The sequence below is a fragment of the Dermacentor variabilis genome, chromosome 1 (assembly GCF_050947875.1).
Source record: "Dermacentor variabilis isolate Ectoservices chromosome 1, ASM5094787v1, whole genome shotgun sequence".
Lineage (NCBI taxonomy): Eukaryota > Metazoa > Arthropoda > Arachnida > Ixodida > Ixodidae > Dermacentor > Dermacentor variabilis.
The window spans coordinates 200,387,177-200,407,954 of NC_134568.1; the positions used below are offsets into that span (position 1 = coordinate 200,387,177).

Consider the following 20,778-nt stretch of genomic DNA (forward strand, 5'->3'; position numbering starts at 1 on the left):
CTGGTTGGAATGACTAGAAAGTGGATGGTTGTTTCTGGCAAGCAACAGTGCTTGTCAGAAACAAGCATCATCGTAGGGCCTCAGGGATGTAACTCTTTCCTTACCAGGCAAAGAAAAAGAAATGATCGATTCGATCGGCAGTTTTTCGATACAGTGTTAAACATTGCTGTTGAAATTCTTCCACAAGCAGGGCACCATATGAAATGATGGCAACACTAACTATTCGTTAGATTTGGTAATTTTTGGCTCTCTCGAGAGTCTGGAAAACTAGAACTTTGAAAAAAGGCATCATCGAAACTAGCCCCTAGTCCTCCTAGCAATTCTCCAATCAAACAATGCAAAATTTGCACTTTGGTTGACTCGGCAACATAATTTTTGAATGACAGCAGCAGTAAATCCGCAGAAGCTTATATCAGGTTTTCTAATTTCCTTATCCAACGTCTGCGCTATTTTACCAATATCTCAAACACCTCTACATGCTTAGGAGTGTGTGTTGTTTTAAACATTTTGTTTGATTAAATCAAGTGCAACTTTTATATTTTCCCATGGTGAGTTGCTTTTATCAGTCAGCGTTTCCACAGTGTACGTAACTTATTACGCGTAATCCTTTCTTTCGTGTTAAGTTTTCTCTCACACGAGAGCATGCAGTCAGTTTCAAAACAGCCTTCAGCAGGAGCTTGACTAGCAGTCTAATCTCTTACTTTTTGAACATTGCCTGTGGAAATGCCCTTGTTCATTATTGTGTAACACTGTGCAAGAGAGTACAGTACTGTATAAGAACTGTACAAAGCATGTGACAGCTCCAGTGCCACTTCATGGTGCATGAGTAGACTAGCTTGCTTGTACAGAAAAACATATCAAGCTCAATTTTCAAGTATGAGGAGGCTTCTGAATGCTTCGCAGCCTGACAACTATTGCTTCGAGAGCCTAAGGAATGCAGGAAAAAAGGCACCAAGTGCTTCCTGGAATGAGGAAAAGCAAATGTTCCTGGCACAATAGACGCTTCTTCATTTTCACATGCTCTTGAGAGGCCAAGGCTTTCTCGCAATTCATGAGCATCACTGTAGCTAATATTCATGCCACCAAATCTGCATAATATTTTTCTGCATGGTCCAGCTTACAGAAGCTGGGAACTAGGAGGAAGGTGCATATTTTTTAATTTATTCGGATAATTTTTTACTCTTAGTACCTACACTAAAAATAGCCAGCTATTACTTCATGCTCCTTGAGGTGCTTCTTTAAAGTTTCACATAAGAATTCTCAAAAGCTCTGAACAATTATTTCAGCTTTACCTCCATTCAAAACACCAACAATCAGGGTACAATTTCATGTGTCGTAGTATATGTTGCCTTTAATATGTCTTGAAATTAAATGTTAGAACATCAAAGCACAGGAAATTAGCAAATTTCTAGGGGTAAAGAAAGAGTTAAGAGAGATGACTTGTTTTTTAAATATATACAGCCCTACTCATAAAAGCTTTTGTACAAACACTATCAAGCATGTTATGCATACTAAATAAATTATGATGAATGTGACCATACTTCTAGGACAACACAGTATGCACTGGAATACCTATCTGAATTTTATGTCCAAATTCATCTGCGCTGTAGCATGATCAGTTTGCCTTTGCATATCATGTAGCAATAAACATAGGTGTTTTACTGTCTGTATGGTACATATACCATGCGTCCCAGCTAACATTAGCCAAGCTGTTAAAAGAAAGAAATGAAGAAAAAAAATTCACCGACGATTATATGCTACTCACTAATCTGAAATTTGAGCGTAGCTCTATATATCTGTTTTCATTTCGCGATATATTGGCTGGTGTGGACAATATGTCTCATGTGGCACATTGCAAACGAGGTGAAGTGCGGCACGACTGCCTCGCTAATCAGGAGATCATGAGAGGCAGTGCATGGGTGACAGATAGGTGTTATTCACAGCAGCCGCCGCAGACAGACCTATGCTCGTGCAGCATAGGTCTGTTTCCATACAGATGACGCACACTACTCTGCCGCTATCTTGAGCCATCGTCGCTGCAAAGCCCGCCTTGCGCGGCACTAAGCGTTTCATTGCGCACATTTGCCATACCCTCCTTCTCCACTTTCCGCCTCATGGTTCCACTGCACCCCCTCCACTTTCCTCCTTGCTCTCTCTTCGCTATCGCAGTCTTTCATCACCCACTGCATTCCACATTCACTTTCATCCTTTGCTGTGTTCGTTTGCTCAGTTACGAGGGACAACGCTGACGCTTGCAGGAACGGCTGCCTAAGAGCTGCGCTCTGAAACATGGTTGCAAGATGCAATTATAAGACTGCGATGTTCGGTCATCAGACCTCTGACAACTAAACACAGTAGGTCTTATAATCATATCTTGCACAGTGTGTTTTTCTTCTTTTTTTTTTTCTTTTAACAGTTTGGCTACTTTAGTTGGGACACCCTATGTATGAGACATGAGACCATGTGGTATGACATTGCTTCTGGGAACTGCACAAGATAATTTATGTCATAATATTCAGGCGTCCACATAGGCATCTTGATTTTATGCCTAGCCACAGTCCAACATGTATACTTTTTTAAATATCTATATGTGTAAGAAAGACTAGTCTTCTTGCTACCCAGAAAATTGATTATATATTTTACAGGACCATCCTTCATTGAACGCACCCGTTCCCGTTTTGAAAGCCGCATTGAAGATGAAAATAGAAAAAATCAACAACTTTCTCAACAACAGCAGCAACAACAGCAATCACCTGCAGCTCCTAACTTCTCCCCACTTCAGAGACCTACGAATCTGCATGTGGAACCACCAAAGACTTTCAATGTCTGCCCAAACAAATCACCGCAGCCTTACATGAGTCCAACGCAAAGAGACCCCAGCAAAAAGTCTTGGATGCTCTCCATGATGTATGGGAAAAACCAAGAAGAGGAGAACTCACGTGAGGAGGAGTTAGTTCGACCACCGCAACAGCTTAAAAAGGACGGTCTTCGAGAGCTTCAAGATCGCATCAGTGGAAGGACAACAGACGGCCCAGCCACAGACATCTCCACAGCTGGAGCTGTCAGTAGAGCAAAGGAAGGGCTTGCAGCATCACGTTCACGATCTGACTTCCGATCACTACTTCCACAGACAAGCTCATCTTCAATTCCTGACTTGCTGTGGAAGGCTGACAATGATGTGCAGTGGGAACAGTTAGTGCGGTCCATCAGGCGGCCACTCCTCATCAATGACCTTGATTTCACAGACCTAAGGGATGATGATGATGCAGATGTGCTCCAGCCAATGAACTGTGGTGTTGGCCAGCCACCACCACCACCACCACCCACAGGGGGACTTCCTCCACCACCACCTCCAATGGGAGGGCCACCTCCTCCCATGGGAGGGCCACCTCCTCCACCACCACCTATGGGGGGTCCTTCTTTTGGTGGGCCCCCAAAGGTTGCTCCACCACCGCCGGCTGCTCCATCATGGCTGCAGCAGCGGCAGCAGCAGCAGCAGGCACAGCAGCAAGCCCTCAATGCCCCTCCTCCAAAGAGCAAAAAGACAGTGAAACTTTTTTGGAAGGAAGTGAAGGTAGATCCAGCAATGTTGTCGAAGATGGCCAAGAAGAAGACCATCTGGGATGAACTCAACAGGGTGCATGTTGACACACAAAAGCTGGAACACCTGTTTGAAAGCAGGGCCAAGGAAGTCCTGAACAGGGTAAGCCAGCCAGTCTACATAACATTCTATATTCATTGCATATTAATGCCTTGCTGCAGCTTTGCTAGTGACCTGATTCTGTGACAACCAATTTGGGCTTATGCAGCTGCATGTGTAGAAACAGGATACCTGTTGCCTGTGTTGTAACAGAGAGCATATATGGTATTCCTGGGAAATTAATGAATATGTACTTTTGTGAAATCACCAAGAAAGCTTGCCGTTTGCATATGTGCAGAAATGGTGATAAATATATAAACCTTTAAGAGTTCAATAAACAAATAGATCACTTTGTTTGTGAACAATTTCTGTGTAAAATTTGTAGTAATAAAAGGAATGCTTTCCTTGAGCCTCTCTCTATCAACATTTATTATCCCTGCATTTTTGTACTCTGCTGTGAGTAATTATTGTGGATAAACAAGTGCAATATGAGGGATTTGCTTATGATGCCCACATCTGTTACCTCTTGTCTACAAAATAGAAAGAAGTGTAAGAACTTGTATGATTAGCCTCTGTTTTCTTACTTGGAGTAAGCAGTTTACCCTGTTGCAATTTTCTCCCTTCCACATGCCTGTAAAAAATTACTTTAGCCAGGACATGAAAGAGCTACCTGTAGGGTTATTGTATCACAGGTTGCAACGCTTCTAGCTTATGTAATTTCATTACCTTTGCAGCCCTTTTCTTTCTCCTATGAAATATGTGACTGCTGCACATTTCCTCTATACCATTAAAAGTAACAAAATATTGCAGGCTCATGCAAGATTAGCCTGCGGTCATCAATGAAACTAGCATTAAATATAATCTAGTTTATACTTACTAGATTGCTTAAGAAAATATTATGTTAAAATGTGCTTTTCAGGCATGGCAAGCTCAAATCTTCATTCATGGTAGTAAAATAATAATTAGAATGCTTTTAATAATGTAACCAAGCAGCATCATCATTGTGTGAATGAAGCCTTCATCATTTGTATTTAAAAGAATAGCTCCTGTTTTCTTTCTCGGTTTTCTCTAAAGGATACAGCTTTATGGAGCTTGCTCATTCTGTAACAGTTGCCATTGGCTTTATTACTGTCCTCTCTTACTCTTTATTACTAAAGTGCTCAAGTGATTTGGGCTTTCAAGGCTTAGGTTTGGGCTGTGGTTTCATTCTTGCGGGGTATGCATGCTTGCTAACACAAGGCGTCTCTCCTTGCAACACACTTGCTGCTGCTTGGGCTGATGACCTGCAATGGAAATCTGTGCTCTATTCAGGAGGTAAGAACTATGACAGGCTTTGTTCTTTATCTTCTCCACTGCCTCGCATGTCACCAGGATCAATAAAGCAGGGTTACATTTCCTGCTGCCATTTTTTTTTTCTTTATTTCTGCTGGGCAAAGCCAGTTTTGCAAGCATAACCACACACCTTTGAGCGCACAATAATCCTCTTGCTGATGCATAATCTGGATGACCGACTCAGTTTACAATTAGTCATCTTGCATACCATGACGGCTGGCTAACACATACAGAACACTATCATATGCTTAGTGCATCAGTTGGACAATGTGGAGGAATGTTTTTGCCGGTGGATGGAATTGTTCAATAGATGGATGGGGAGGGTACGTTGGTCACACCCCAATTGATTAGAGAGTGGAGGGGGGGGGGCATCGTCTGCATCATACCATATACTGCAGACAGTTGGTGACCATGGTGCTCCCAGACTGATGCCACAGAATGTGGCACCCTATATTGGAATATACGAGAACAAGAAAGAATATAACCCAGTACTTGATTGCAAGAAAGCTTAATGAGCAGTTTTTTACTTGCTTTAATTTCTAGCAGTGGGAGGAGTGACAATTTATGATGTGGGCTACAAATGGTACTGTGACTGTCTTGCCAGGAATCAGCCTTTTTAATTGAGGCTAAGCTCTTATGTGAAGCCCCTTCTGCAAGGCCTCATGTGCAGAATAAATTAAACGAAAGTTGGTGCACTTGCTCGAACTGGTGGTAAACAAAAGACACGTGATTGAATTGACATGGCACACTATCCCATTATATTTACTGGCATTTGCCTGTACCAGCCTTTGCTATCTAACCAGTTAAACATGATCACACCTGACTGGATGCTGTGAACAGAAAAGATCGCTAATGATCCAGTACCATTCTGGTGAATTCATGACACGAAACAAAAACTACAAGAGAAATTTATTGCATCAATTGTATCTGAGTTGTAAGATTTTACTTCACATTGTGAAATTTCATATGTGGCTAGGAACAATACCTAAAATTTAAAATCTTTATTTGTACTACTAATCGTTTACAGTTTCATGTAATGACTTTAGTGACACACATACATTGTTTATCTTTTTCCTGTGGCCGAAAACTACAACATTGCAGTTCGGTCACCATGAGACTCATGTGCAGTACTACACTTTTTGTTCACTTGTCGATAATATTCATGGAGAATGTACTTGTGGCTTTCGTAAAGTACTCTTTCTTGCAGTATCAACTCTTTTGTCTTCTAGCATTCCCGTACAACAGTTGAATGTGTAACATTAAAAACTATTGTGTCATGAAATTTTCAGTACATCCAGTAAATTATGACTATTTACTGCATGTATTATTCGAATACAGGTGATATTTGGGCTGTAAAACATCCAACATGGGTAAATTTTTCTTGGCATGCATTGAACAGTTTGTTCTGTGGGAAGCTCTGGAGACACTTAAACGGTAGCTTGCAAAGGTTGAATTAAGTTGATCATTGTCATATGATGATTTTATGATTACATATTAGCTTTAAGACACTTAACAAGAAGCCACAAGGATATTTAAAGCCAACTTTAATGCAAGTCGAGAAAAATCGATGTACTAGTGTAGTAGTCCCTTGTGAATGAGCTACCACATTTGAAGCTCCTACCAACAGTATTGCTATATTCCCTCTAGACGATTAGCAAAACTAGAACAAGATGAAAGCAGAAGCCAACGTTTCGACAAGTGGGCTTGTCTCTTTCAAGTAACTCTTGCCTCAAATTTTGTTACTTATTTTGTGCAATACAACAGATAGAATGATGGCATGCACTTTCTTGTCATTAGGAGCATTGTGAAATATCTTATTTTCAATAAGCAATCCTTTCAAGCTTTCTTAATGTTTGTTCAACATGTTGATTAACATTCTGTGATTCTGTTACAGTTCTGTAGGATTGCTGATTTAGGCTTTGAGTGGGTCAGCCTTAATTTTTCCTAAAGCACAGATGGCTTCATGTAACTATACTTGTGGTTTTATGGGGCCTTTTTAGTGTTAGCTCTGCAAGCTTGTGTGCTTAATTATAATATAATGCACAGGCTATAGATGTCGTCTTTCAGCAGTGTACTGAAAGTGTTCTTTAAACATTTGATATTTGCCAGTACAAAGCTTTTTCGCATTTTCTCTTCATCTTGCTTTTCTCTTCCTCTTATTCTTTCTTTTTTTTTGAAATTTTCACTCTGAGGCTCTGCAACATTGCTTTAGCTTATTGGCATGTTTTCAGGTTATTACAGGGTGTCTACCAACTGGGAAAACCTGGAATTCTCAGGAATATTTAATAGTCTGGAAATACTTTGGGAAAACGCGGGGAATTAGTGCTTCAACCAGAGAAATTTAAATTAGCTGTCATTGAAAGGGAACGAAAGTCGCCCTACTGCTGGCGCGAGTAAAAGAGAGGATTCATCTTTGACGCCGTGTCGTCGGCTGGAGGAGTTGCCAGTGTACAGTCAACAACCGATTTTCCGGACGCCCGATTTTTGGGAAATGCCCCATAATGCGGACGGCTTCGCGGCACAACGCAAGAACCCTTCGCTGACCCATTTTTGGGGCTTTTTGCCGCGACCACAGGTCCGAAACGGCATTAATCAAAGCCAACACCGCCGTTTTGATTATCTTGCCGTTTCGAACCAGCGCTCTCGCATGTAGATCCGCTGGCAGCCTTAGCCAGCACCGCGGCAACGCGAGGCTTAGCTTCTTCGACGTTTGCTATTAAGGCTCTTGCCGTTCGGTGCCGTGTTTTTCATTGAAAGAATTCGCCACTGTCAGTAATGGCACCGACTCCGCCTCTATAATCCTCGCGATTGGCTTCGAAGCTTAGAAAGCATGGCGCGTTGCGTAATTCCGGTTGCCGAAAGGTAGCTTCGCCTCAGCACAGCGTTGTTACACGGTGAAGCGTACGTGAAGTAGTGAGGTGAAGCTTAACAAGCGTGGGAAGGGGCAATTGTCACGGGACACAGTACGTATTCCATAATTATATACGCGTGCACCTGCCGTCTTCTGTCACAGTACGAGCACCGATATGCTTAATAATTTTACTGGCAGGCCTTTAGAGCCTTTTCGAAGGTGCATGTGACGATTTGAGCCCTTAAGGGCAGTAAAATACATGCATTCATTTTTTTTGGACTGCCCGATTTGATTTTTCGAACGTTTTCGTGACCCCTAGGGAGTCCGAAAAATCAGACGTTCACTGTACAACTGACCAAGAGGATGCTTCAAATGGTCCATGGGGCCAACACGCGGCAGAACGAGGACAAGAGCAGAAATGACCGTCGCATTGAGGAATGATCGGGAAAGGAACTGTGCCGCCTCTTCTTTGAAGAAGCTTGAGCTCAAAAAGCAATGTGTTGGCTGATGCCGAGATGCAGGTGTCCCTCATCCAAACCAAACTCCTGAAAGCAGTGAAAATCAAAACAGAGGCATTGTGCGTGGGCTGAGAATATGTGAGGACAGTTGATGTTTACTTTCCAGGTGCTAAGAAAATCTCACTTGTGACACAGTTCAGGCCTAATACCAATGATCTTGCTAACACTTAATAGAAAGAGGTCATTTTCGAAAATATTTGCTTCTGTATGCATCTCTTTTTATTCGTATTTGAAAATGTTGGACTCGATTTGCAATGGGCTTTACCATTTTTCATTTTTGAAGATATTTTATTTTCTGTGCATTTTACTATCCCCTCCTTTCAGTTTTCTATATTGAATAAAATAAACACTACTGTATCCTTACTATTCAAAGTGAATTGTCTTTTTACAATTTTTTAGATGCTTACTTGAGAGTGACAGTATCGGGTGACGTGGTGTCCACCTGTCTGGACATAAAATAAAGTTCTTTGTCACTCAGGGAATTTGAAAATGTCAACTTGGTGGACACCCTGTTATTGGCCTCTCTTTTTCTCATTGGCATGCAGAAAGGGTATCTGGCCAATTTACACCATTCTTTCCTAAAGTGAAATGTTGTGACCTTGAGTTTAAATTGAGACAAGTGCTTTCTTTCACTTTGCAAGGTTACTGGCTTAAATCTGTAATTTTCATACAGAAATGAAATTCATGGGTTTTCATTTTTACATCAATTCTCAACATTGCTGTTGTAACCTGTAAAAATAAGCTTTCAAGTTTACTCTTTTTTTTTACTTTGTTCATTGCTCTATGCTATGGCGGTTACAGAAAAATCAAGAAGGAAAGAAGAATGAAGTGATAGTGCTTGATGCCAAACGCTCCAATGCCATTAACATTGGCATGACCAAGCTTCCACCTCCAAGAACAATCAAAACAGCTATCCTAAAGATGGACAGCACCATTATGAACAAAGAAGGCATTGAGGTGGGTACAAAAGGAGCAGCAGAACTCTCAACGTTGTGCTTTGACATGTATTAGGCTTCGATAGGCTCTGTTGCTTGCTTCAGAAGCTTCATAGCCCTCAAATGAGTTAGTGTACTGTGCTTTTCATAGTATTCTGGACTTAAAATTCAGCCATCATACACTGAGGCTAAGGAAAGCATAGGAGGAAATGGACTGATTTTGTATTATTAAATTGCCTCGTAATTACAGGGGAGAGTAAACTTTATTAGAGGAAGACACTTTGCTGCCTGTGGAAACTGAAGCTATGACCTTCATACATTACTTGCACTGTTTTATCAGTTGAGCTATGGCAGCAGATGTCCCCACTTCTAGTTCCTAGGGCACTTGTATACATGTGTGTACGTAAATGTGTTGATTGTGTGTACAAATGGTTATTGTGTGTACAAATGAGCTTCTTAGAAGTGTTGGTATGGCTTTCTGTACATTCTTTTGAACAGCATGATCCAGACACAAAAGAGGAAGAGAATGGGGCCCTGCACATCTGCTTATTGCTGTTGAAAAGAATGTATCCTAGCCTTTGGACTATTAACAGCACTCCTTGTTGCCAATTCCAAATGTGGACAGCTTGCATAATAAAGATTCCACTGCTGAGGTCAATGGTTTCTTATAATGGCTTTTCATGTGGGCATGCCTGTACTTATGCCAGATCAGTAAAACAGCTTGTGTATGTGCAACGTGAGAGTGAGAATGACTTGTGCTGGCACGCAACAAACAGTAGAATTCACATGCCTAAGAGATGCCTTATTGATTTTATTTTTTCAGAAAATATTGACAACGATGATGCCAGGAGAAGACGAGAAGAACAAAATCATGGAAGCACAGATGGCAAACCCAGATGTTCCCCTCGGCAATGCAGAACAGTTCCTACTGACACTTGCATCCATTAGTGAACTTGAAGCTCGACTCAGGCTTTGGGCTTTCCGCTTGGATTATGATGTTATGGAACGGGTTAGTTAGCTTTTTGTTACTACTGAGAGGTTTGTGCAGTTCCTAAGTCTTAATCCAGCTGATTTCCAGAAGATTCATCATATTAGCTACAAGATGGTATATTATTTATCAGCAATAATGCATCACTGCGAGATTTATAAAGTTGGTCAAGCTATTCCAAATGTTAATAATGCCAGATTGTTCAAATATTATGATGTTACATGCTTTGTCTTCCCTCTTCATTTGCTTGTGTTGCACTGCTTTGTAATTTGCCTTCTTGTTTTCGATTTGTCTGATTTTTTTATCCTTATGTTATACTCCTCTTGGGGCCTTTCAGGATCTAAGGAATAGTGACGCTGATGAATTTTTATAGTGTTCGTGATTGCATGCAGTGATCATGCTTGAAGTTTAAAGCATGGGGCAGCCATGCAGCAACTACCACATGTGCAACATCTTAAAATAATCGTTTCTTCCTGTCCACACATTATCCTACTGATGCCTGCGGTTTATCAGTTAGCTTCAACCTATTCAGTTGTTCTACAGAGTAGAGGTGGCTTAAGCCATTGTAATAATATGTTGCAGGAAGTTGCTGAGCCACTTATGGACTTAAAGCAAGCAATGGAGGAAATTGAAACAAACAAGACATTCAGGGTTATCTTGGCCACATTGCTATCCATAGGAAACTTTCTCAATGGTGCGGAGGTAAGTACAATGTGCTGGAAAATTGTGTGGAGAGAGTGAAATAATATTTCTAATGATTTCATGAATGCCATCCTTAGAGGAAAATTCATAAAAAGAATCAAATGCAGCATAAGTTTTACATTAAGAGAACAGCACAGAGCAGTATAACATGGTACATAAAAATGCAATAGCATGTAGTTCTCTCACATCAATAAAATAACTGATGTCAGGGTACTGCATGCCATTGCTTTTTAAATAGCTCAAAAAGTATTGGCATTATTTTTTTACTGCAACATATAAGATACGTCAAACTGACCATGTGGCCATCTCTTGTATAGCTTGCAGCTTGCTCTGTCAAGGCAGACGAAGACCGCTGCGCAGCTGCATTCTATATTCCCTCTCTAAGATATACGTGGTCTGGCCGTCTGGACTGTATAGCCTCGTTGACAGTTGTGGAAGGCATAGCAATAGCTTCTGCTCTGCGCAAACTAAAGACTTTGCCTCCGCAGAATGTGGTTGTCCTTACGGACTCAAAGGCTGCGTTACAACAAGTATACCGTGGTCTGCCATCCCTCAAGTTCCCACGCAAATCACTAGCCATCGTGAAAGAACTCAACAACAAAGGCTTCACAGTAAAGTTTCAGTGGATTCCCTCCCACATTGGTATTTCAGGAAATGAAAAAGCTGATGTGCTTGCATACGCAGCGCTCTATCATCCTCCCAAAATCAAGGCTCCAAAGAGTAATCAAGTGCAAAAATATGACATTCGAAATCACTTTGCATCGCTTTGGGTTCCACCGCATATGCCCTGCGTAACCAAGAGATTGTACCGAGAGGAAGCCTCACTTCTATATCGAATAAGGACAGGATCTGCTAATACACCGGCCTGTTTATTTAAGGCGGGACGAATCAGTTCTCCAAACTGTACGGCATGCAACGAGACAAGAGACATTGAGCACTTTTTGTGGTCCTGCCAGCAATTCCAAGATGAAAGGGACGCTCTCCTGAAGAATCTGCAAAAAAAGGACCTTCCGCAAGCGCGCCTGCAACACCTTATATTTCCGGAGGGATCAGTTATAGCCCGCAAAGAAACTTCACGTCTCCTTATCGAATTCTTAAGAGAGACTGGTTTGATGGACGTATGGTGAAACCCTTCAGCGGTATTGTGCGAGACGCTCGGGCGGAGCAATTGCCAGCCTTGATCGCCAGGCTAAACCCGCCTGTTGCTACAATTCACCACCACCACCACCACCATCCTTCTTTGCTTTGTCACATTTATCATTCTTAAGGTTGTGCGAACAGAAGTTTTTGAGGATCGACTAATGCCAGAAGTGAATCGAATCAAATCTAATATAGAATGTTTTGAAACAGCTTGTGAATAATGTACAGGCTTCTCACCAACAATTTTCACATCCTGATATTCACAACAGTGGAAAGTTTCTGTCATTACACTGCACATTATGAAGCCTGCTTTATTAAAAGCATAGAGAGCATTAAACTAAGTAGATTGTGTGCAAACTTGGAGCTCTTTGGAGTATACGCAGTCATGCATTATCATATAAAGTTTATAAAGGTAACGTTGAGGGCCAATTAATATTTGTGTATACCTTCGTGACCACACCAGACATACGTGTCGTCTGCAGCAATAGCATAGGGAGAAAAAAAAAAAGCCCTTTTTATCTAGTTGGAATGGTCACAGCAGATGGTGCCGCTATTGTATAAAGTATGTTGCAGTGAAAGGTATTCGTGTTTAATCTGACGAGAGGACACAGGTGCTGCATTTTTAAATAGTACCAAATATTACCAACTGCCAAATGCCGTGTCTAAACAGAATTTTATTGTGAGTGATTGTGTTTAACTGGAAAAGACTGGCTCTAGTATGCATGCTCTAGTACGTTATGTCCACTATGGATGGGATGAGAGGTATTGCATTTTTGCTTTAATTTCATGCTTGATTGTGTACAGTTGACGTAAAATATTTGAAACATATTTGAAAAATGGTATTCATATTTTCGAGTTCTGACTATTTCATTTGAGAACTGAATCAAATAGGGCAATAGTTCATTCATTATTCAAATGTTTTGAATAATTGCACACCCCTAGTCATTTTCTAACAACTTGGGTAGCCTTGATTGTAAAAGTGGAAGTGTTGTGAAACATGGCTTCTAGCATGTGTCACACTTTGCAAGACTAATGGCCCAGATCATGCTCTTCAGCTGCTTTGGATACAAGTTTTTTAGGGACAGCAGCAGCAGAGACTGAGTAGATTGTGTGAAATAACTTGATTATCAACGTGTGCTTAGGTGTGGGTGTAGTTTTCCTTTTATGTTGCAATGGCACTGACCGCAGGCTACATTTTTGCTTCCACTGTGCAGCTTTAACCTTTAGTATCCTGACAACAAATATACGTGAACATGCTTTGTTGTGTGACAATGCTGCTCAGATGAAAGCCTTGTTCTTTATATACGATGATTCTCCACAATGACTTGCCAAGAAATTTGTTCTTTACTGCATTTGTGTTTATTTATGCACGCAAATGGGGGGGGGGTTATGCTCATTATTTGGTTAAATGATCATGCTCATTTTCCATATAAATGTCTGGAACCTTCTGATTTAGCTCAATTTGTCAGGCTAGACTTGCCTGCAGAGAGTTACTGATTCAGCGTATCAGGATGTTTAAGCTAACACTCTTTTTTTTCAAGGGAAGCCTTCTATGCAGATGAAATAAACTAGCATATGTTGTTAGCAGCCACCTGAAATAGCCTTGAGTATTTTTGCTTTTAAAGGGCCCCTCACCAGGCTTGGGCATTGCAAACAAACAAGTGTGGCTCATGGATCATGCGGTGGCTATCACATCTGCAAAGTATGAAACAGCTGGGTTGAAAAGGGCTGAAAGTTCAAACAGAAAGCTGCATGCCCTCGCTCTCGAGTGAGAGAGTCAAGGTCACATGCACGAATTTCTCTGTTGCAAGACGCACTCCTTGCAAGGTCACCAGCTGTGGCACATGATTTCGATTAATCATCCAGTGAAAAAAAAGAGGAGAAAAAAAAAAGGAAAAAGGAAAAAGGAGGCGGGAGTCATCACGTGAAGCCAACGTGGTCCCTTGGCTTCGGTACGGGAGAAGGCAGGGAAGGAACACTGTTTGCAGATGCTAGTCGAGGCAAAGGGACGGAATGTGTGTTTACAGTGATGCTCGCTTCCTGGTGGCATAGTAACAGGAAGTGTAGTTTCATCTATCTCTTCCAATAATGAACTGATCTGAAAAATTATTTCAGTAACACGCTCTCTAGGCAACGTGTTGTAACTTCTGTTAAATGAACGAAATTTGTAATGGGGCCTGGTGAGAGACCCTCTTACGAAATTATTAGTACTAAATAATTAACTGCTGCACTTTTTCATATGACACTGGCATAGTCACCTTCGCCAACCTACCCTCTGGTTCTGCACTCCTCTTCCCCCATCGACATATTTTCTTCACGTCTGCATGCCTTTCGCTCACACCCAGCTGTTTTTGATAACCCACACTATTAATCACCCTTGAATTATTCATTTAATGCTGTCATGTCAGAATTTTGCACTGTTAGAAAAAGAAGCTCTACAGAAGGTAGTGCACCAAAAAGAAGTGAAATGAAGGTTTTCATAGGTGCTCTAAAAGCCTAGTATTGACATAGTGGCCATAAACTTAATCATTAAGAAGTTATTTAATCAGGAAATATTTAATTACAAAGAACACGAAGAAGACATTGAAGGCTTCTTCAATTGGCTGTGAACAACTTATACTTAGTTACATCTGAATAAAAGGCTTAAAATCTTACTTTTTTTAAACCTGCTGCATGTTAGGTGGGACACTGTATTGCAGAGAATGACTAGGCATGCATTCCACGCTCTGTCACCGAATCATAAGCCTAAAGAATGGAATACAAAATAAAATAGAAGCTATGCTCTGAACCAAAAGGACAACACATTTATTTTGTTCTTTTTGTTCTTGTGTGCATGTCCTCTACACCTAATGGCTGTTCACAGACATCACATTGGCTAACTTTGTTGCCCATCGAAAGCAACAATGATTTTTTTAAATATTAGTACGGAATAACTTACAGAAGTTAAAACCACATCTGATTCCTCTTTTTGGTACATTTTTGTGTGAATTGCTATTGCTAATCTGAGAAGATAACTGTTCAAAAGCTTCCTGACTGAATAAATCTAAATTTCTTTTATCAAATAAAAAACAGCGATTGATACACCTGCCACATAGACACAGAAAATGACATTAACTAGCTAATGCCTTAAACTTTAATGTCATATGTGAGGTGCCTCATGGACATGCTTAATGGCATTAACGCTTAATGCCATTCACGACATAGTGCGTTCTCGTAACTCACTTGGCCATCAAATACATACTCTTGTTCCCAATGTCTCCACATTCTGACGAGACTAAACGGATTCTTAATGAATAACAATTAATATATGCTTCACTTTCTTTAAAAAATTGCTCTTTCTTGCGGCGTAGTGCGTTCTTACAATTATTACAGCTCACTTGGCCGTCAAATGCGTACTCTCGTTTCCAATGTCCCTGCCGTGGCCATGGTGACCACATTTTGACGATATTAAGTGAAGTTGTAGATAAAAACAACTAATGTATTCAATTTTTTAAAAGGAGCTCTTTATTTTCGTAGAGATCAGCAGGTGATCTTGCCGCTACGCATGGCTAGAGCACTAAGCGCGAGCGCGTTAGCCAGGAGAAGCTGTTCGATTGCACGGCGGCGGCTCCCTGCCTTGTTGGCCTCGTACTGAAGCTTTTGAATTTCTGGACGATGTTTGGCTCGAAGAAGCACATATGCCAGAACAAACTGGAGCACATGGTCAAATTCTTCAGGATCGCTGCTTGAGAGCTTGGAAGCTGTGAGCCCATTTTTCAAATTTCAATGCTTTGGCAACACTATGAATTGGCCGTCGAGCTAGCTTTGGCTTCAAACAGTTTATGGCTGGGTGCAACAATGACCTTCCTGAAGTAAACTACATACAATACGCCTATTAATGTTTCTCATGCTATTTCTTAAATATCTACTTCCTAGATAACTGTTTTTTTTTTTGTATTACGATTGGCAAGCAAACTTAACCGTTTCACTGCAGCTATCGCCATCACAACATTTAATGTCATTAAGTATGCACGTGTAGCAGCGATCAAAATATAATGACATTAAGAAACTTAAGGTCTTAAACTTTTAATTGTATTAACCTCGCCCGCGTGGCACGGGTATAAGCTACACTTTGGTGCTGCAGCTGGAGTATAGGAGAAAAGATGCGCATTAACCTTCCGCCTTCGCATGATGTTGCAGATTATCATTAAATGAAAAATATAATTTCAGGCCACCGCACTTTGAAGATACATTTCAAATCATTGCTGTTTATCTGTGGTAAGGGAAAGAAAGAGTTAAGCCGGTGATGACGTAAATTGTCCTCACAAGTTGATTTTGCATTGGTGACCTTTGACACATTGTACCATTTGCCTAATTTTTCTTTCTGCCATTCTTTTCCCTTTCCTTTTTTGAGAAAGAACATTTTATGTGCTAATGCACTTTCCCAATTCTATAATCTTATTTTATTGACCAGTAATTCTGTGGTAAGCTAATCACCAGACCAGAATTAATGTTTCTTCAACTTCAGACTCTGGGAATCTAAATACATTACCCTTGTAATGTCTGCACGGAGATGACTGTGGATGTACTGGAATGTGCTAATGACTTGTTGTGTAACTAGATGATATATTTATGTACTTCAGCTGAATGTATCATCCCTGTGGCACGGTTTGCAGCACCTGTGATGTGGTCATTTCACACCACACCTTCTCAAAATAAACTGAATTATGTTTATTTTAGGTGAAAGGCTTTCAGATTGACTACCTGGCCAAAGTTCCTGAAGTAAAGGACACTGTTCACAAGCACTCATTATTGCATCATTTGTGCCATATGGTCATGGAAAAGCACCCAGACACTACTGATCTCTACTCCGAGATCGGAGCTGTCACGAGAAGTTCTAAAGTGAGTCACTTGGGCTGATTTTTTTTTAAGTTGTATCTGAGTGAAAGGATTTATAAGCTTCTGTCCATAGCATGTAACGTTCAAGAAGACAGCATGTAATGTACATAAATATTTGCTGCTGAGTTTTACCTTTCATATCTTATTGGCACTTGTCAAGAATAGAATGTTAATTGGCAGAGTTTATACTTGCATATACATGTGTGTATACACTTAAATGTTCATTTGATATCTATCATTGATATCAAAGTCCATCATTGATATCTGTATCAAGATGTTTAGATCTCAGTTGGCTGCCCCACTTCCCCACATATATCTATGGGGCATTTTTTTTTTTGCTTGCTGAATGGCCTCTTTGTTTTCTCTCTTTCTCTGATAGAATCAGCTTTGGTATTTTTGACACTTTTGGAAGTGAAATTACTTGCGTACATGTACAAGGTTAAAAATGTTGCTTTAGCAAAGAGGAACAAAAAAACTGAGGCGAGCCCTTGATGTTGCTGTCCACGATGCTGCACTGAAGCACTCATGCTTGCAAGGCAGCTCCTTTTCTCCTCGTCTGCCAGCTTCTTAGCAGGCATCCTCCACACTTGCTAACCAAGGCCATCAAAGGCTCCAACTGTGGCTAGGGAGAATGCTGCTAGAGGGAGCAGAGCTTCCTGTCTAGAGCATCTTGCTTGCACCGTGAGCTTGTTGGGTCAGATTCTTTGTTGACATCCATACACTGATCACTGTATGGCATTTGCCCTGGACAGCAAGCGCCATTACAACATCCACACTAGTCATGGTGATGTTATTTGAGCCACAGAGAGCAACTGCTTCCCTTAGCATAAGTAACATTGTTGCTATTTGTGCTATAAATGATGCGCCACTTCCGCCACGCTTTTCGTGATGCATGTAGGATTTTTGGGGCCTCTCCTTAATTTTCCTTCCTCTGGTGCTTTAGAGGGATTGTTTGGTGACTATAAACCAGTCATTGTCATTTTATTATTGTAGTGTTTAGCATAGAAACACTACAGATGTGGCACAGAATTGGCAATAATGTCAATAAGTGATGCATAACAGCTACATCTATGCTCAGTACATGTATAAATTGGTTGTGATTGAAATAAAAATTAAACCCACTTATGTTTGCTTTTTCCAGTTACGGTTGAGTCGAGGCAGTGCAAATAATCGCCTGAACTTTCTATTGCATTTAATGAAAGTCTAGACATACTACTGTTCACTGTAGTCATCATGTTGCTGCTTGGCAACACTGTTGCCAGATCTTGGATATTCACTGAATTGGTTGGCTGGAACATACAATGGTTGCATATGGTCCACAATGGTGGCACTTCAAATCCACTACACTTTCTTTTTTAATTACTACAGTAATATTATACTGATAAAAACATGCAAAGGGCAGCTATCACACTAATGGGAAGTACTTTTGAAACTGATCAAAAACACTTTTATGTTTTAATGCCCATATGTGAACAAATATTCTCAAAGAAAAAAAAAAACACACCAACAAGCTTCCCATTGAAGAACTTTGTTGCTTGGGGGGAGGGAAAACCTGGATAAGTGCCAAAAAGAGTAAGTCAAATTTTTGAAAATAACTGAAAATGCTGAATCCACATATACAATTTTGTTTGTAAACTGGTTCACATAGAAAAATCTACTACAGCTGTGAGTGTTTAAAGGCACTAAATGAAATGGTAAGTTAAAGACAGCTGTGAAGACAAATGTGCAAGGAATCTATAAAGAATGAAAAATAAAGCAGCATTTTAATTAAAAACTGTACAAATGAAAATTTTGCATGTATATAATGTACGGGTTCTGATGTATGAATGCAGGTTGACTATGATGAGGTTGCGAAAAATTTGAGCAAGATGGAAAGTGATTGCAAGGCGTCATGGGAGCACCTGAAGGTTATTGCTAAGCATGATGGATCAGCCATGAAAGCCAAGTGAGTGTACTGCTACATCACATTGTGAAAGATTTCCACATTAACCAATAAACGATTGTGAAACTAAGCATGCCAAGCATGTTTTATCAAGAGTAAGCATATCAGGCTGGAACCAATGTTTGTTTCTAGCGCACACCATGGATCCTTTTCACCATTAATACTTCCCATCAGTTCCACGATTATTATAATTTAGTGGCTGGCACAAACCATGTTAGTGTACTAATACTAACCATAAAATAGTATAATGGCTGCATTGCAGTGTCACTATTATTTACTGGCATTTCTTTCATAAATGCCTTTTTAGCATAGCAGTTAAAAAGACTAAGATAGCCATGAGCCTTTTGAGCTCATGGCTATGTGCTTTTTTATGCAGAGCATAGACCTTAGAAATTGACTACAATGTTAGCCTGCCTTTTTGTATGCAGCAACTCCCCTGTTGATTTTGCATTGCCCCATAACATAGGAAAATTTAAGCTTGTTGGTTTGTTGCTGTAATGGCATGAGTAAGTATATGCTAAGCACAGAAGCGAAGTGCTAATGGTCATTGCAATCTCTGGAAGGGCGAAAGAGAGATCAGTCATGAAAAGAAGAGCACTAAGAAATGAAGAAGAAATGAAGCAGCATTGTGCTGCGTAGTGTAGTCTATCGCAGCCACCACAGGGTTCCGCGGCAAGCCCTTTTGTCGCCATGGCTCTTAACTTTTGGGCAGGGCTCTGCCCTCTCAACTTCCCCACTGTGTAGGTTCCAGTGTGTTAGCAGAGACGAAAAGAGAGAGAAAGCCAGGTATTGGGGCGATAAGTTCACTTATAGTTGAAGGATTCAAAAAGTTTTCGTAGCAGGAGATTTATTAGACGTCCTTTAATAGGGAGGCCATTATATGATTTGTTATAAAAGTGTTTCAGGGCCCCTTTAATAATGATGTCTCACCCTTTCCGAGGCATCTTTTTTTGTAATTTCAAGAAATCTATTCAATATTCTTTGCATACAACTCTGTGTCATAGCATGCGAAGGTGATGGAGCTTCTTTGAGTTGTTTATTTATTCATGATTCAAGTAGACCTTTGCTTTCTTGTTTAGCTGCCATTTGAACTAACATTTGCATGCAAGATCACAAGGCCTCCAGTGTGAAAGTGTGTACAGTAAGAATCTTGCTAAATGCAACCTTGCTGGACTATAAGCACTGTTTCTATTTAAAGGAAAGCTAAAGTTCTGACAGAATTTCGTACAAGAAGGCTCTAAAGTGCACAATATTTGCAAATGTGCAGTAAAAGATTGCATATATTACGAACCTGATTGTAATACGATGGTAAATTTTGAGGTTCCAAGAAGAGAATGCTAAGAAAAGAATTGCTCAGGAACAGTATGGCAAAAAAAAAAAAAACACTCCCCCCTCCTCATCTTCCTTACAAACTTTGGCTCCCAAATATAACACAAGAAGCAGATATAATGTGGCAAAATCTGGAAAGGTGGGAAGGGGTAGAGGAACAGTTATATATTAGGTGTAGGATTTTAGGGTATAAAGTAAGAGCAAACACTAATAAAGAGAGAAACCATGGCCATCTTTGCACACTCATAAACTAACAACCTGTAAGACATAAAGCAACATCTTGAGCTGCCAAAACAATTCATTGCTTTGCCTCCTAGCAGAGTGAACGCATGAATTTTGGCCCAATAGGTGGCTAGCCCTTCCAAAGCAAATCTAAATAAATGGCGTGGTGTGTCAGAAAATAGCTGAAAGCAAAGTGGAATGTTTCATCGAAAGGAGTAGTTTAAAAATGTGGCTTGTTTTAATTGTAAGTACACTTTCTGCACTACATGCTCATTTATCTTATTGGATATGACTGAATTTG

At 40.5% G+C, this 20,778-nt stretch overlaps 1 protein-coding gene across 4 annotated transcripts in view; it reads left to right on the forward strand.

Moving 5' to 3' along the window:
• Positions 1–20,778, forward strand: part of Fhos (Formin homology 2 domain containing) — a 272,129-nt gene that overhangs the window by 236,339 nt on the left and 15,012 nt on the right. For 3 of the 4 annotated variants that reach the window (XR_012830253.1, XM_075703296.1, XM_075703293.1), the window contains 6 exons: positions 2,646–3,704; positions 9,141–9,298; positions 10,100–10,285; positions 10,847–10,966; positions 16,826–16,987; positions 18,817–18,929. Coding sequence is in view for 3 of the 4 variants with exons in the window: in XM_075703296.1 (XP_075559411.1) it covers positions 2,646–3,704; positions 9,141–9,298; positions 10,100–10,285; positions 10,847–10,966; positions 16,826–16,987; positions 18,817–18,929 (1,798 nt within the window). In the remaining variant the exon portion in view is untranslated. The remainder of the gene's footprint in view (positions 1–2,645; positions 3,705–9,140; positions 9,299–10,099; positions 10,286–10,846; positions 10,967–16,825; positions 16,988–18,816; positions 18,930–20,778) is intronic. The other variant, XM_075703283.1, reaches the window with a different exon arrangement.